Genomic DNA, 17,342 nt, shown 5'->3' on the forward strand with positions numbered 1-17,342 from the left:
TTGACCATTATGGAACCGATTTCCCAACATGCAAAAAACGTGTACCTTTAACTAAATAAAAAAAAACATTCTCTTTGTTTAAACAAAAATATTACAATTAAAAAAATTTGAAAGTAAAATCAAAAGCCAAACATTCAATAAACAAAGCGTAGGGGATAAATAATGGTTTTGTCTGTCTTAATCAATGCTGTCTGGATATCCAGGGTTGAGACATGCCTGGGGTGTGCGAGGTGTTCAATAAACAGTTGGGGGTAAGTTACTGAAAAACCATGTTCTGTCAGTATAAACATATTTAAAATTTGTAAGTAGACTTAAGATATGTAATTAAGAAATTCAGTGACATGCATCAAAACATGTTTTTCTCCTGAAATTTCTATTTTAAGTAGGGCTAATTATTCTAGTTCCATTGTATTACTGAAATACTTTTTAATTACTTTTGATTCAGTGAAGGAACACCTGCTATAGAGATGGAGTCAGCTTTGAAAATACAATAAAGCACCCCGATAGTGTTACGATTACCATATATAAACACATTTGCTGCAACTTTCAGGTTTCATTTTCAACTTTACTTTTAATGATTACTTCTAATTGCTTTGATAATAAATTTGATAGGGCACTTTGAAGATTTATTTTTGTTCTTTTTTTCCTTCCACAATGATCTTTCATACTTTTGAATTAATTGGGTTGCATATCAGTATTTTACTTAGGCTTTGAAATTCTGTGCCTGATTGTTTGCTTGTAATGCCAATAACAGAATGAAAAACTGTAATAATCCCTTTCCCTAAAATGTCTAAGATCAGAGAGCTCCAGCCGTCATATTGGCTCTCATATTATTAACTGACCAAAGAAGTCATAATCAAAGCATAGTGAAATTTCAGGCAAGAAAGATTTGTTTGAGTAACATGATTAAAAAAAAAAAGTTTTGACCTAGACTTCCAGATAACGATGCAATTCAATTCTCTGTTAGATGAATGAGAAATAGAACTTTCCCCATGAAGATTGGCCAGCTATCAAACAGTTCTCTGAACTGCTGTCAGCCAAAAGACTTGCAGGTTTTTTTTTTTTTGGCTATAAATCCTGTGAACAAAGACTTCTTATAGGAGACTTTGACACAACAATGAGAGAGATACCCTTGCTCTCTGTTCTAACAGTCCAGGTGTGTTCTGTTTTTTCTGTTGACCTTTGGGTGGAGGTGTTCATGAGAATTGTTACTAATACATGCTGAAGAATTGTTCTTTGCAAAATAAAGAAGACTCTAATTTTTATATGGGAAATTTAGCCACGGAGCAATGTGTTGGTTAATTTCGTTGCTATTTTAAATAAGTTTAATCAATTTTCTATGTTTTTCTTCCAAACTTTGGGACTGAGTCTTGCAACTCCTAGAGATTGTGAACCTGAGATCAGAGAAAACTTTCACTCTCTCTGTCATTGCTATAATGTTGTGGATGCTGTCAAAAATTATAGAATTCTAGGGGCTCCTGGGTGGCTCAGTCGGTTAAGCATCCGACTTCGGCTCAGGACATGACCTCATGGTCCGTGAGTTTGAGCCCCGCGTCAGGCTCTGTGCTGACAGCTCAGAGCCTGGAGCCTGTTTCAGATTCTCTGTCTCCCTCTCTCTCTGACCCTCCCCCGTTCATGCTGTCTCTCCCTGTCTCAAAAATAAATAAACGTTAAAAAAAATTAAAAAAAAATTATAGAGTTCTACCTACACCATGGCTATGTTGCTTTAGTACCAAATTAAAGTAAATGCCTCTGAAGAATATAAGTGTAGTCATATTTTAAAAGCAAATATATTTAAATATAGTCACATTAATACCACTTGTTTGGTAATTTTATTGTTCTGATTTTCAAATAAATCAGTTTATTAGAGGGTCATGTTTAATGTTATGAACACCTTCAACCCATGTATGTCCTTTGTAGTCATGGCCATACCATGGCATCACTGGTTTTGTCTCAACAGGAGTAAGAGTAGTAATTATATGTTTTTACTCCTGTTTAGAACAAATCCCTTCCCAGTTTTTCAAATTTTTTTTGAAAAAAAAAATTCAGAATCCAAAAGTGAAAAGATACAAAGAACACGTGGTATGGTCTATTTTGTTTGCTGCTGAACTTTTTGTATCAGGCAAAGTACCTGGAACACTTTAGAAACTCAGTATTCTCACCTGTTGAGTGAATAAGTCAATAAAAGTTCATCCTTTTTCAATTTGGGACAAACTAGATTTCTTGACAAAACAACAACAAAACTCATCCTCCAGATTTTCAATATTCCATCACTCCTTTGGCATTATTGCCTAGGAAATTGATTCTAATCATTTTTAAATGCATGTAAATTCCCAAGCAACTGCCCAAGTAGACTTCCAGACTCCAGCTGTGAGACTGAAAAGGTGAAGCCATCCTAAGGCTATGGGTGACTAAGAGCTGGCAAGAAGGCATTCAGGCTTGGGTAGAGAGAAAGCAAAGGCAAACTTCTAACTCACAATTTTTTCTTGGGTTAGTCCTAAAATAGAAGACAGGTCTCTGAAAGATGGGGCCAAAGGGAAGAAAAAAGTAATTATGTAAGCTTTTCAGAGTTCCTTCCTGTCAGGAGGGTTATTGAGGGAGTAATCACAGTAGCACTCAGAGGCTGTATTGATTTTCTATGATTAACACCTCATTTCCTTCTCTAAGGTGGATTCCATTTTAGTGAATGACTACTTATTACTTAGTTTAATCCTCACCATCACTGATGCATCAGAGTTGATTTTCCACTAGTCATTTAAATTATTTCTCAGAGTTGCAGGTATAAAGGCCACACATGAATTGAAAAATATCCTTGAAGGTAAGCCTATGGCATTATAAGCTCAAGAATGGACAGAAAGCGTGGAAAATATGTAGTCAATATTGAACACTCTGAAAACCAGCTTGTGAGTATTTGCTTAATTTTAATAATTTGCCTATAGTGCTATCTCATTTTCAGCCTTTAAAATCAATCGAATTTCTTTGCTATTATGTGGTCAATGTCATAATTTTGCATTATTCTCAAAAAGGAAGCATAGCCATGTATTAAATTTTTCTGCTGCAACTTTTCATGTTATATTCTTCTGTATTATACTGTAAAAATTATTTTACATATTTGCTAAATTTAAAGGATTAGCAGTTTCTGTTACCACATCATATACAAATAAATCCATTTAACTTTCTATATTCACCATCATGTAAACATATATCTCCAATGATATCTTTGGTTTGGTCTGTAAATAATATTTTTATAATCTGATTCTTCTATTTTATATACTAAACCTGTCAAAACTTGTATTTCTAAATATGCTGGAAATCCAGATATTGATCTTGGATATTGTCTTTAGGCCTAAGAAAGAAATCCTTTAAACATTTCTACTTTGTATAAGAAATATGGTTATTTTATCTATTTAAAATTTTTTTAATGTTTATTTATTTTGAGAGAGAGAAATAGAGCATGAGCAGGGGAGGGCAGAGAGAGAGGGAGACACAGAATCTGAAGCAGGATCCAGGCTCCAAGCTGTCAGCACAGAGCCCGATGCGGGGCTCAAACCCATGAAGCATGAGATCATGACCTGAGCTGGAGTCGGATGCTTAACTGAGCCACCCAGGTGCCCCTATTTTATCTATTTTTAAATGTTTTTACACCAAGAATCAAGCTTTCACTGTATGTATAGTTCTAAGTGTTTTTTATATCTGAACCTAGCTTAGGTTCAGATAGGTTTTATAATGGCCTAGGTTTTATAACCTGGCCTAGATGGCTCAGTTGGTTGAGCGTCCGACTCTTGATTTTGGCTCAGGTCATGATCTTGTGGTTTGTGAGAATGAGCACAGAGCTTGCTTGGGAATCTCTCTCTCCCTCTCTTTCTGTACCTCCCTGATTCTCTCACTTTCTCTCAAAATAAGTAAGAAACTTTAAAATAAATGAATAAAAATAAAGGAGATGATTTCCTTTAAAAAAGAACAAAGGATGGAAGTATGATAAAAATTAAAATAGTAAGTTAAAATTCCTGCGTGAAGAATAAATGAAATATTTTTCCCTTTGCAATTTGGAGCTGTGGCAATTAGCCCATATTAATTGCCTCCAGATAAGCCAAAGACGAAAGTCTTTGCTTGGTAAGTGTTGGTTGAATAAAAGAATCCCAAGGAGAATTCTTGGTTTACCAAAAGAAAAGGGGTTTGTCCTTTTGAGTCATACAAAGGACTCTCCTGAAGCTGTTCTCCTTGTCACTTCTGAGTTCGACACTCAAGATGCCTGAATACTCAAATGGAAAAAAATCCCTTTAGCCACATATCCATCATCTTCGTAGTTTCTCTAGATGCAACAAACTTGAAGATGTTTACAAATATTATTTTGAGTTGTTTTTACAGTGTATATCTTGATAGGTGGCTAACTATTTCACTTTATTATGGATATTTAAAGCATAGTTATAAAAATATGCTTTTCTCCTAAGACCAAATTCAATTGTGAAGTTTAATAATTGTTGAAGATTATAAAAAAAAGTAAAATAAATGTTGGTGTTTTGTTTTTCTGTTGGGATATGTGAGATCTTAAGTTAATCCTTATAAAATCACGGGGAAAACCCACAGAACTGTTTTTGGTAACTATAGCTAATTCACTTCAGTTGCCTATGGCCCTTATTAGCTAAGGCTGATTATCTGATTAAACGTTTGGAGCTCTTTAACTGATCCAGTTCTGTGTAGAGACTCCACCTATACTAAGAGTCAGAGCAACATACCAGAGTAAAAATTATTACTTGGGCTGCAATATTACTCCAAAGCTGAATCTAGATCAGAGGTTCTCCACCCTAAGTGTAGACACCGCCCATCATCTTTTTCTTTGAAAGGGCTAGGATTCCATCAGGGCCAGAAGATTTGGAAAACTGACTTGGGGAGTGAATTTTGTTTTGTTTACAAAGCGCATTAAAATATTCTAGTTCATCAGCCACAGACAAACCAGATAACTACAGCATCATCAGCACTTGGCAAAATAAGCAAGGTTGTTATTAAAGTCCAACATTGCTCAAATTGATCTAGTGAATAACATGGAGTTTGTTTAGTTTTTTTTTTTTTTTCAGTAAAACAGAGCTGTTTTCTTTACTTCTTTGATATAACAGAAAAATCTGTCTCCCCAAACCCTTTACTGCCAAGAGTATTCCATCTTATCTATATTTAATAACCATCACATTTATTTTTTGTGTTGCTCGTGGTAGTTCTCAGTGACCACATACATTTCTAGTCTGACAGTTTTATGGAACTGATGAGTTGAGGCACCAGCAATTATTATGGCTCTTTAATAATGGGTTATTACATAAACGTGACCCAAGACAACTAGTAGCAGTAACAGTAGGAATAAAAACACTGCTGCGATTGCTGCTGCCACTACTGACAGCCAACACTCACCGAGTACATATGGACATTGCTCCAACCCTTTTCCAGTTGTTTACTCGTTAATCCTCACAGCACATCTGCAGTGGGTAGTTGTAGTTTTTGCCTTTTGAAGAGAGCAAGGAGTGGCAGAGATGCCCTTGATTCACAACTAGAAGGAAACATCGTTCTATGCGATGAAGATCCCCAGACAGTCCTGCATTGTTTTTGAGCTGTACCAAAACTCTTGGCCCAGATCCACAAGTTCCTGAACTTGTTCCACTCCCATTTTCATTTCATTTTATTCTTTCCCCTTTTAAAACACCTGTTCCCCCAAATCTTTCCCACTGAGCCCAACCCATTTTTAGTCCTTATGGCCCCCTTTCTCAACAATATGTGGCAATTGTTATGCCTCCCTGTTATATTAGCATATAAACTCTCAGAGCAGAGACCTTTTTGTTGTTGAGAATTGCTTTTATACTGCTGTGTGTCCAAGAGGAACCCAGCATAAACATATCACAAACTGACAAATGATTTGCCTTTTGTCTCTTTGTCATGGGTGTGCAAGTTCCGTTGCATAGACCATGGTACAGATTATGTGAAGGAGTCTCTTTGTAGGACAACTTTTCACTAGTATAGTATAGATTAGTATACACTATACATCTTACCATGGTTTAGCATAATAACATACTATACATGGTGTAGTGGGACGGAGTGGAAAGTACACTGGTCTTAACACTGGAAGGTCCGGGCTCCGGTGCTTACTATCATGTCATTATGGGATCCTGCTGCTGCTGCTGCTGCTGCTGCTGCTGCTGATAATTATATCAACTCTTTTTGCTTCAATATTCTCATTTCCAAAATGACCTAAACGGGTTGTACCCGATAATCAGCTGCAAGAACTTTTTTGGCTCTAACATTCTATTCCTTATACGAATACAGACTTCTTACTATCGCTCCACTTAGAGCAGCTTGCAACATGAGGGTATTTAATACATGCAAGTAATGTGGTAGAGAATAAGGATGACATACATTCCTAATCTGGAGCATTAGTAACTTACAAAAATTAGCTAAGTAGGGGCGCCTGGGTGGCGCAGTCGGTTAAGCGTCTGACTTCAGCTCAGGTCACGATCTCGCGGTCTGTGAGTTCAAGCCCCGCGTGGGGCTCTGGGCTGATGGCTCAGAGCCTGGAGCCTGCTTCCGATTCTGTGTCTCCCTCTCTCTCTGCCCCTCCCCCGTTCATGCTCTGTCTCTCTCTGTCTCAGAAATAAATAAAAACGTTAAAAAAAGTTAAAAAAAAATTAGTTAAGTATACTATGTCATAATCTGTCTAGATTTTTTTTTGATCTTCAGAGTATAGTTAGAAAAATTCCTTTGAAGTTTTGTTATGCATTATCCCTTTTAAAAGTGATGCTCTGATTATGTTTGACAGAAGAGTTTCATTTTAGAAATTCTACACCATGACTTTCTATTCACTTATGTTTTGTTTCTGTAGCCAATCACGTGTTCAGATGACCAACAGGCTCATAGTTCTGCATGCTGGCATCCACCTTCAAGTGGTACAACTGGTCATGTCTCTTCCAACCTAACTGGGGTCTATGTGAGCCCAGCAGCCCTTGCACACTCAAGAAACCCACACACAGAATTGTCCAGTACAGAGGTAATGTTTGATATAGCAGCTTTTATCCAGGTTGAAATGTGCTTTATACAGGGACGTATTTGTTCTGTTCTTTCCCAGGAAATGCATATAATCATTTAATTCACCCACATTCATGTTAAGCATTTGCTGTATTCTCAGTATAATTATAAGTCTCTGTGAGGCAGTTCGTAAGAAGGAGAATATTTGATAATCTGTTTTTGAAGAGCTGATATTCTATTGGGGACTCAAATATTTGCATAGATAGCGAACATTATTTGAAAGTGAAAGGAATCAATGTAAAGTACAAATGCAGGTGGGGAGAGGCAGAGAAGAAAATATGTTGATAATATAGAGTTTAATTCACAAATTAGACTCTGGTGGGAGACTGTGTCATATTCAAAGTTTTAAGGGTCTGCTCAATTGGTGATCACCTTGTTTGCTTCCACTGTTCTAGACTTTGGACCTGTATGTGGCACTTTCCATAGGTTTCTTCCTTGTGATCTATGGCGCATAAGATCTTGACATAGAAACCCGACTCTTGTTCTCCAGATTTTTTTCCCCACTAGCTTTGGAGACTAGATCCAGGTCTTTGGTTCCTGACCTTATCTGTTGGTTGAATTAACTTTACCTCAGGACTGTATCTCTCTATCTTCAGCCCTGTTATAGCAATTAGACCTTGACTATAAATTGCTTATTCTACTTGGAAGTTTGGTTGGGTTTCCCTGACTGGAGTTTCTACGTTCTGTTGCTTAATCTTGCTGTAGAGGCTTGGTAGAGAGAGTATGAGCCTTGTTTTCTTGATTCTGGATAAAAGTATAAACTGTATTGTTGCTGGGACGATGTGAAAGAATGAATGAGCTCAATGGGGTGGAGTGAGAAAATGTTTCTTCTTTTTTGCAGAGAGGTAAATAAATTTATGTAATCATAGAATTGAGAAGTCTTAGATAACATCTAGTCTGGTAGTTCTTAATCCTAGGTGCATTTTAGAATCCCCTGGCGATTGTTTAAGAAATACCCATTGGTTGAGTCCCACCCCAGACCAATTAAATCAGAAGCTCTGGGGTGGGGCCCAGGCATCAATTAGCATGGTTTTTGCCAAAAGTGACCCAAAAAGAAGAACTTAGGTGTCCTATTGTCTGGTTGTGAACAACTTATTTCATTAAGCGGCTCTTGTATAATTTTTTTAAAGTAGCATAGAGTTCTCCCAGATGTGCGTAAGCCCTTTTGCCACTTTTTTTCTTTTGAGACTGCTTTGTAGTGTTTTCAGTCAAAGTAAAGAAAATGTTATTTTTTCTGGGGCTAACTTGGCCTTGGTGGCCCATGCCTTCATTCTACTCCTGTTGCTTTGGGGTTGCCACCCTTTGCACCCTTCCAACAAATACTGTGGCCTATACTGTGCGACATTTAAGATCTATTTTAGTGTGTATGGAAGGTGTGTATGTTGTATCCCATTCACTGAGGGTATTGCTCTCACCCAGGTGATTATGAAATAATCAATCATGTTAGACAATCGGAAACTTACATACATGACACTGTGCCAGGCACTTTATAAACATTGTCTTATCTTTTCATCTTTCTAGGTATTATTAAGTATTATTATCCTTATGAGGGAACTGAGGCTTAGAAAGATAAAGGTGTTAAATTCTCCATTGCTAATAAGTGGCAGAGCTAAAATTCAACCCCAAATCTGTTGGACTCCAAAGTTCTTGACCTTAATTTCTATATACTATACTGCATCCAAGATAAACATATTTTTAAAAACTAGTGACTTTATGTATGTTATTTGTAGTCTTCCCAGCAACAATATAAGATAGATATTTTTAGCTCTCTATTTTAAGATAAAGGGATTTGAGGCCCAGAGAAGGTAAGAAATTGTTTAAGATTTCATAGCTCTGAACTTTATAACATTTCTCCAGTTAAAAAGACTGTACTCTTCTACACTGCTTTGTTGCCTACGAATAAAGCAACACATATTTGCAAAAACACTTTAGAAATGACAAAGCAAATCAATTTTGTTGATTCCGAAGGTAATCCTGTACTTCACAAGCTGTTTTATCACCATTTTGTAAATGATGAAATAGGGAGTCCCAGAAGCTATGCAATTCCATGGTTTTTCTTTTAAATCATGGTGGTGGATAACATAATCTTTGATGAGGATTAGTGAGAAAATAAGCAGGGCTTTGGTTTATCTTGTTAAAATGCACATCACTAGAAAGCTCCCAGGGATCTCTTTTCATTGCATGCTTTCAGGTAATAAGCCTGGGAAGGAGATAATGCACTCAGGTGGATTCTCTGGGTCCCTATGGTCATACTAGGTGCTAGGCAGCTACCTACCTGATGGGTGGTAGGAAGTTTTATATTTATATGGCTATCAATATTACTTAAAGAATTGGGAATACTCTAATTATGAAAAAGCCTCAGTGTATTATTCCTCTTCTGATAACAGAATCACTGAACATCATGAGTACTGTTGCAAAAATAGGTGCCGGAGGAGTCTGTGTTGTATTCTGGGTGGTAAATGGAGGATGAGAGAGGCATTCACAATGAACAGAACTATTTGTGCCAAGATCCCACTTTAGATGGAAGCATGATGCATTGTAGAAACGGAGTGAGTGGCCCAAGGCTATTTCACTAGTCCATGGCAGAGATAAAGGAAGCTTGGAATAGAGTAGTATCAACAGATATAGAGAAAATCAATAGTATTGGGAGATATTTAGCAGGTACGGCTAAAGGGCTTGGTGATGGGTTGGGAAATTTCAAGGGTGATCCCTTTGTTAATAGCTTATGGAACTGAATATAATGGATGGTGGTACCATTTAAAGGGATGTGGGAGCTTGCCAGGTTTCACTGGGGAGATCATGACTTTGGGTTTGGACACAGTGAGTTTGAGGCATCATTTAGACATCTAATATATGGTATCATGTGAGCATTTGAAGGTCAGAGGGGAGAGCTGGACTGGAAATAAATTAGAGGGTCATTTAGATATGGATAGTAATGAAAATCATAGGAAAGAGAAAGCATAGAATGGTCAAATCCAGTCCACTGCCTATTTTTGTAAATAAAGTTGTATTGGAATACAGTCATGCTCACTTGCTTACTCAATGCCTATGGCTGCTTTAAGACTATAATGGAAGATTGGAGTCATTGTGACCAAAACTGTATGGCTCACAGAGCTGAAACTATTTACTGTCTTGCCCTTTACAGAAAAAGTTTGCTGACCCTAAACCTAGAGTGAGAGAAAAGGTCCCGGGAGTGTCAACAGTAAAGCTGAATGTGATAGTAAGCCTCTAAAAGAAACTGGGAATATTTGGGAGGGGGAGGGTTGTTAGGAGAAACCCAACGAAAATGGAATATCACAAAAGCCAAGGGAAGAGACTGTTCAAAAGGGAGAAGGGATGCTTCAGAGGCAAATGCTACTGAGGGTTTGAGTATGGTGAGGGCTAAAATATGTCAGTTAGATTTGAGTGAATAAATGTCATTTGTGACTTTATTAAGAGGTGTTTCAGTGGCATGGCAGAGGTAGAAGCCAGACACAATTGGGTTGAAAGGTGTGCAAATGGAGATGTTGCATTTATACAACTCTCAAGAACTTTCATTTTCCAGAGAGAGAGAAAGGGAAGTAGTGAGAAGGGGATTTGGAGTCAAAGGAGGTTTTTTGTTTAAAATGGAAGAGATTTGAGTGTATATAAATGTTAAAAGGAAGACGCCACTTAAGAGGAAAGGGGGAAGTATTTAGTCCCAGAGGAAGAACGAAAAAAAGAGAAAAGTTGTTGAGAAGGATATGGGGGATGAGGTCCAAGGACAGATTGGCAGATCAGCATCAGCCAGAAAGAGGGACAGCATCTCTGTGTCAATCAGGGAAGGAAGAGAGGTGGAGCCCAGGCATGCTTAGGTCTGCAGGTTTGATACCTGTAGGGCTTTGAAAGAGTTTCCATTTGATGGCTTCAAGTTTCCCAGTGAAGGAGGAAGGAGATGAAGTCATTTGATGGAAATGAGATGGGTCAATTTGTTTTTGAGGGCTGGTAGGTGGAGGTTACATGTTTGAAGAGAGAGAAGATTAAGAAAGATTTACAAAATGAGAGTGTATATTACAGAAATATAATAGAATGATGGAACAGTCCAGAAAATCCATTCAAGGATGGTGACTATACATTTATCTTGACTCTGATTTGCCCAGGTACTTGACTTTCCCTGACTGTGGTTGCTCAAGGGTTGGGGTAATGACAACATCTACTGGAGGATTGGGTGTGTGACAATTTACCATTCAAGTTCTTTTCTGCTTGTGTGAAAAGACAAAGCTCTTCCTTCCCATTATTGGAATATTTTCCAATAAAAGAAGATGAGAAATTGGTAGATTCTCATTTCTTCCAATGTTAAAGAAAGTGTGCAGTTATTTTCACCTGGATAAAAACTTGGACCGTAAGCCTACATTTCTTTGGATATATATAAGGACTGAAATCATGTTAATGCACTACAGTATAAATAACACAAAAGAAATGAGAAATCACAAGCATTTTTGTTTTTTATTCTGATATTATCATTTACACTCTTCATAGGCAAAAGGAAACTGGTGTAATGACTTGTCTCTGTGGAAAGTCTTTTTGGCTTGTCTCTTAGCCTGTGTGATAACAACAGCAACTGGAGTACTCATAATATGCCTGGTGAACAACAGAGAAAATGACAGTTCTCCCATTACTAACCAGCTACCTGCAAACAATGAGGAGCCTATACTTAGCATTCCTGGAATGACCTCTACTACTTCACAACCTGCAGGGGCCACCACGTCAACTGAACCCGTAACTAAAACCACTTCAACAGAATCTACAGCCACTGCAACGTCCATTGAACCTACAGCCACAGCAGCCATCACCATCGCTTCCGCTGAACCCAGAACCTCAACAGCCATCACTATCACTTCGACTGAGCCTACAACCTCGACAGCCACCGCCATCACTTCCACAGAACCTACAACCACAGCAGCCATCGCCATCGCTTCAACTGAACCCAGAACCTCAACAGCCATCACTAACACTTCAAATGAGCCTACAACCTCGACAGCCACCGCCATCACTTCTACAGAACCTACAACCACAGCAGCCATCACCATCGCTTCAACTGAACCCACAACCTCAACAGCCATCACCATCGCTTCCACTGAACCCAGAACCTCAACAGCCATCACTATCACTTCGACTGAGCCTACAACCTCGACAGCCACCGCCATCACTTCCACAGAACCTACAACCACAGCAGCCATCGCCATTGCTTCAACTGAACCCAGAACCTCAACAGCCATCACTAACACTTCAACTGAGCCTACAACCTCGACAGCCACCGCCATCACTTCCACAGAACCTACAACCACAAAAGCCAGTCACCAGTAAAACGAAACCCACAAATGCAACAGCTCCACTATCACCTCACCTGAACGTACGATCACGAAAGCTACAACCACCACTTCAAGTGAAACCACAGCTGACCCCACTTGAACAGAATCTATAACTGTTTCAACTTCAAAAACAACAAATGCTATCATAACTTAATCTTAGCGGACAACCAACACAGTTACCACTTCCACCATCTCTTCAACTGAACCCACAAATCCTGTCAGCTGACTCTACAACCACTACCACTCCCACTTTACCTGCAACTACTGTGACTTCCACTTGGTTCACAATGACAATGGTCATCACTTTCCTTCAACAATCTTTAATCTCCACCTTATCATCTGAACCTGGAACTATAAATGCCACTATTCTTACTTTAATCTAATAGAACTACCATCATTTGTCAACATGTTCTCTTCTACGACAACTAATGCTTTAGTTATTATCGCTACAAATTATCCTACAACCATTCTCCTCCACTGGCTCTTCCCCCAACTGTAGCCGTTTCTTCTATAATACCTGAGTCTGTATCTAGTGCCATTACTATACTATACTTACAGCACCCACCATGGTGCCACTTGAAGAACGAGAATTCAGACAATTAACAGTGGAATAATTACCTGAATTTTCACTAAAGCAATACTTAGGACTTCTAAAACTATCAATATTGATTTTATTTTTAAAGAGCTGAACATTTATGCCATGCAGATCAGCTTTTGTTTGTGTATTTCAAAAGAATATAATTTCATATAGAAAAGGTAACCCAATTTGTTTATTTAGGAAACCTTCAAGAAATTTTATATGAAACCTTAGAGTAAAATTAGTCATTTAGATTTTAATATGTATGTATTTTAGTTCAGAACATAACATTTTTCTGTACACAAATTACATGCATAATAAACACATTTTATATGTGGGCACTTAAACGTATGTGGAGAAAATTTTAGAATTTATAATAATTTTTTCTTTATGGTGAAATTTATGTTTCTCCAGTTTCTTTTTACTGTAAATACCTTTTAAGCAACCATATTCAATTTGAATTAATGTTATTGAAAGGGCATTTGGGTCTCTATTTTTTAAAATTAATTTTTTTTTTTTTGCAAAAATCTTGTAAGTCAATCAATTAAAGACATCTTTTAAGTCCCAACTATGTGCTAAAGTATGGAAGATACAGAAGAAGAAAGTAGCAATGAAGATTAGGTAGTAAATTCATTAATTTACACTCTGTTAATATTGAGGTTTAAATTATAATTGCTGATACCCCAGACTTACTAAATCAGGATCTTTTGATTGCAACTAGTAATCTGTTCCTTTAAGAGGTGTTTATAATGTCCAGGCAGGTTTGAGAATCACTGGTTCAAAGATCATAGTCTAAGAATGACATTAGTTACTCTAATATATATTCTAATTTAAAATATTAAAAATCAGAATGATGTTCCAGGCATGCAAAAAAAAAAAAAAAGAATTATAGACTTAATTATGTACAAAAACCTTACTTAATCAATTACATACATGATCAAGAGGGGAATGTTTTATTTACTAAATGGTAAAAAAATATTTTCAAGAGAAACTTTTACATTAAACTTCTGGGCAAGCTAACTTATTTAAAATCTCTTAAAGTTGGACCAAAGTGGATACTCATTATTAATTTTTACTAGCTGTTATTTTAATTATATGTGCTTAGAAGTAATGACATTTTAGTAAATACATTAATTTAGATTTTTAGTAATGCACATTGGCCTTTCTGTCCCGCCTTGCTGTTTTGATTAAGAATATTTTATGGGTTATTTAAAACATACTGATGAGACCATTCCGTTTCTCCTTTGGACTTAGCGTTTTGTAATTGTTTTACAGCTTTGCTAGTCCTCAGAATGATAAATGAACCAAGTTTACCCGTACTTGTAAATAAATACATGTACAGCCTATTTTACAAAGGATGATAACATTTTCTCTGCCTGCAACACAATTGGTCCTTAAGAAATACATATGGAAGAACTAAATGAATGGTAGCTGACTTGTCCTATACAAGAACCATGAAAAAAACCCTCTGTATCACTTATTATTCCATCTCTCTAGCACATTAGTAGACCCCAATAAATATTTATTTTAAATTTCAAGTAATTATATTTGAAAGATAACTTTTAAGGTAGGGTTCTTCAAGAATAGAATATTTATCTCTTAAATGTTAGTACTAATAAAACATTTTAGCCCACTTTTGTTCAGATTAACTCATCCCAATTCTTTTAATCTTTTTTTCCCCCATAAGACTTACTTTCTGCTTTTTAATATTATACCTGATTATTTTCTGAATGCTCAGAGTTTCCATATATTTGGAGTTTATAAGTTCTCATAGTACCACTGGCCTCAGGACTCTGTTGGAAGATGAGCCATGTGGATGGTGGGAAGCAGGGGGAAACAATAGTAATTATTAATAAACGACTACTATATACCAGACAAAGATTATAAAGGATTTTATTACATTTGGCTCATAATTTATGTTTCCCATAATGTGATTTTTGCTGTACGGTCAGTTTGTAATCCACCATATGCCCCAGTACCTCTCCTATTCTGAAAAATATCCACAACTAAAGAATATTCCACATTCAACACTTCTATTTGTCTTTCTTCTCGGCATTAATATTTTTAAGGAACGTTATTTGGAAGTTTCCTCTCTGTTTAAACTATTTGGAAGTGGGTCATCTTGATTTATCATCTTACCATTCCTAAAGTCATCTAAAGGGAAGCGTGCAGCAGGGGACCACACAGGGAGCTCTTGTCTTATGCAAATAGGAGGAACATCACTCTTACTCAGCTATGGCACCGATCATTTACAAGAATCAAATCCTGCTTACCAGCCTTTATGCAGGGAGATCAACGGTGTAGATCAAATGACAAAATATTCACTACTCAATCTGTGTGACACATCTCTCTGGGAAGAATGAGATGTGACCTCAAGTTCTATTTGGTGAGGGTAGAAAACATGCCGATTCGACATTAATTGCCCATGGAATGCATATTCTTCCTGTGACCCACAGGACCAAATCTGGTGCTTCTTTTGACATCTCAAATAAACTGCACATGAGTAACAATTCACAGCCCATGCAGCTGGGCTCAGCTCTGTGCTAGAGAAGAGGAAGATAAGGACTCTGACCTCAAGGGGCTTATTCACTCCTAGAGGATTTAATACATATAGGTACAAAATACTAATTACTGTATTGCAGAACATGCCTTGATCTGAATTCGGAGCTCTTCTGAACCTACTTCATAATAGTAGGGTTTGGAGTGAAGATTTTCTGGTTTATATTTTTGCCATTTTCCACGCATTGACTCTATCCTTTGTTCATCTCAATTTATTCACTCGATAACTATTTACTTGGTACCTACTATGTATCAGGTTCTGGAAATACAGCAATAAGTAAGAAGGACAAGGTTTCAGCTATCAGAGTTTACCTTATAATAGGAGAAGTAGGCATTAAATGTGCAAATGCATAAACAAGATTATTTCTAGTAGTTAATAAATGCCATAGGAAAGTGATGGGGCAAGTGATGGGGCTGAAGGTGGGCATACTTTATATGACATTTTTCATAACCTCCACACTAGTGACATTTTGGGTCATAGAATTCTTGTTCTGTGCAAGGTAGCATGTTTAGCAGCATCTCTGACTTCTCCCAGCTACATGCCAGTATCACCTGCCCGCTGTTGGGACAATCAAAAATGTCTTCAGACATTACCAAATGTCCCCTGTGGGGAGGAGGCAAAATTATCCACTGCTTAAGAAGGAGTCGTTATGGAGATGATATTTGGGTGAGATGTCTGCATACTCCTCCTCTGAGCCCCCAAACCATCTTTGTGGCAGCCCTGAGAGGGGTGTGATGGCCCACTGTTGTCCTTTGGTTTCTATGAGGCTCTTGAATTAGAGCACTCCCTGCAGCAGAGCACAGAGGCGTGTTTGTGGGGCAAAAGTGTGGGAGCTTCCTGGCCCAATTCCCCACTGCAGAGCCGGCGGCAGCCTCCAGGTTCTCTCTGGCCTCTATTCTGATTTTCTGTTCTCATATCCTGTTTTCCTCACAATCTTCTTACTGGGCCTGGAACCTTGCCCTGTTTTTGTTTTTGCTTTGACTCCATCTCTAGTGATGGGAGTCTCCTCTATGAACCTCAGCTTGCCTGGCGATGACCCTGCTTTCCTTGGGCACGTGCTGCAGGACTGGCTGCAGAGTTGACCGTTTCTGCCCGCAGTCCTGATCACTCACTCAACTCCTGCTGGGAGGCATGGCTCTTCTGGTCTGGCAGCTCTAGGCTGATAATTTGCCTGAGTCCTGCCCAGAGATGCCAGGGCTGCTTGGAGACTGGCACTTGCCTCCTCCTAGGGGCCTGTGCTCTCATTCACAGCTCTCGGCAGTAATTTCCCTAGAAGGCAGGTCCAGTTCCTGGCCTAAGAGCCCTTCTGGAATGTTCTTCTCCCACTCTTTACCTACTGAAACTTGAGACACCTATCTTGCTCTCTACATTTCTTATTTCCTTGTCGCTGACTTCCAGATCTCGACATACGCTTCTTTGAAACTTTGTAGTACATTTTTGTACATTTTCCCTTCCTGACAATATTACAAGAAATTTGAAACTTTTTTGTGGGTGTGTCACAGACAATACCTCCTTTGACTTTAGCTAACTGCCAGGGAGTGTTTCTAAATACAACCACTTCCAGACAAGTAAAGTACTGCTTCCCAGATAAATGGTACCTACATATCGAATATGAAAAAACTAGCCAAATCCTCTCTACCTGATTTAATTTCAAGACTGCACCTGGTGGACTCTGATCTTTATTTTTAGCTTCAATTCTCCTAGATGCTTCTGTATCTCTTTTTTCTATAGTTGCTTTGGCATAGTTTTCTGGTTTTCTCTTTTGGGTTAATATTTCTGGCAACAGTCTTTGATTTTCTTGGAGTATCCCTCT

At 37.9% G+C, this 17,342-nt stretch overlaps 1 protein-coding gene across 1 annotated transcript; it reads left to right on the forward strand.

The window, feature by feature from the left end:
- Positions 1-2,846: 2,846 nt before the first annotated feature.
- LOC147575634 (uncharacterized) lies at positions 2,847-12,633 on the forward strand. The gene is made up of 3 exons (XM_086683342.1): positions 2,847-2,903; positions 6,860-7,024; positions 11,560-12,633. Exons 1-3 carry the CDS (start codon positions 2,847-2,849, stop codon positions 12,385-12,387), a joined length of 1,050 nt encoding a protein of 349 aa, XP_086539468.1. The 3' UTR covers positions 12,388-12,633.
- Positions 12,634-17,342: the final 4,709 nt, after the last annotated feature.

The sequence above is a fragment of the Puma concolor genome, chromosome D3 (genome assembly GCF_028749965.1).
Source record: "Puma concolor isolate L17-30 chromosome D3, mPumCon1.1.hap2, whole genome shotgun sequence".
NCBI lineage: Eukaryota > Metazoa > Chordata > Mammalia > Carnivora > Felidae > Puma > Puma concolor.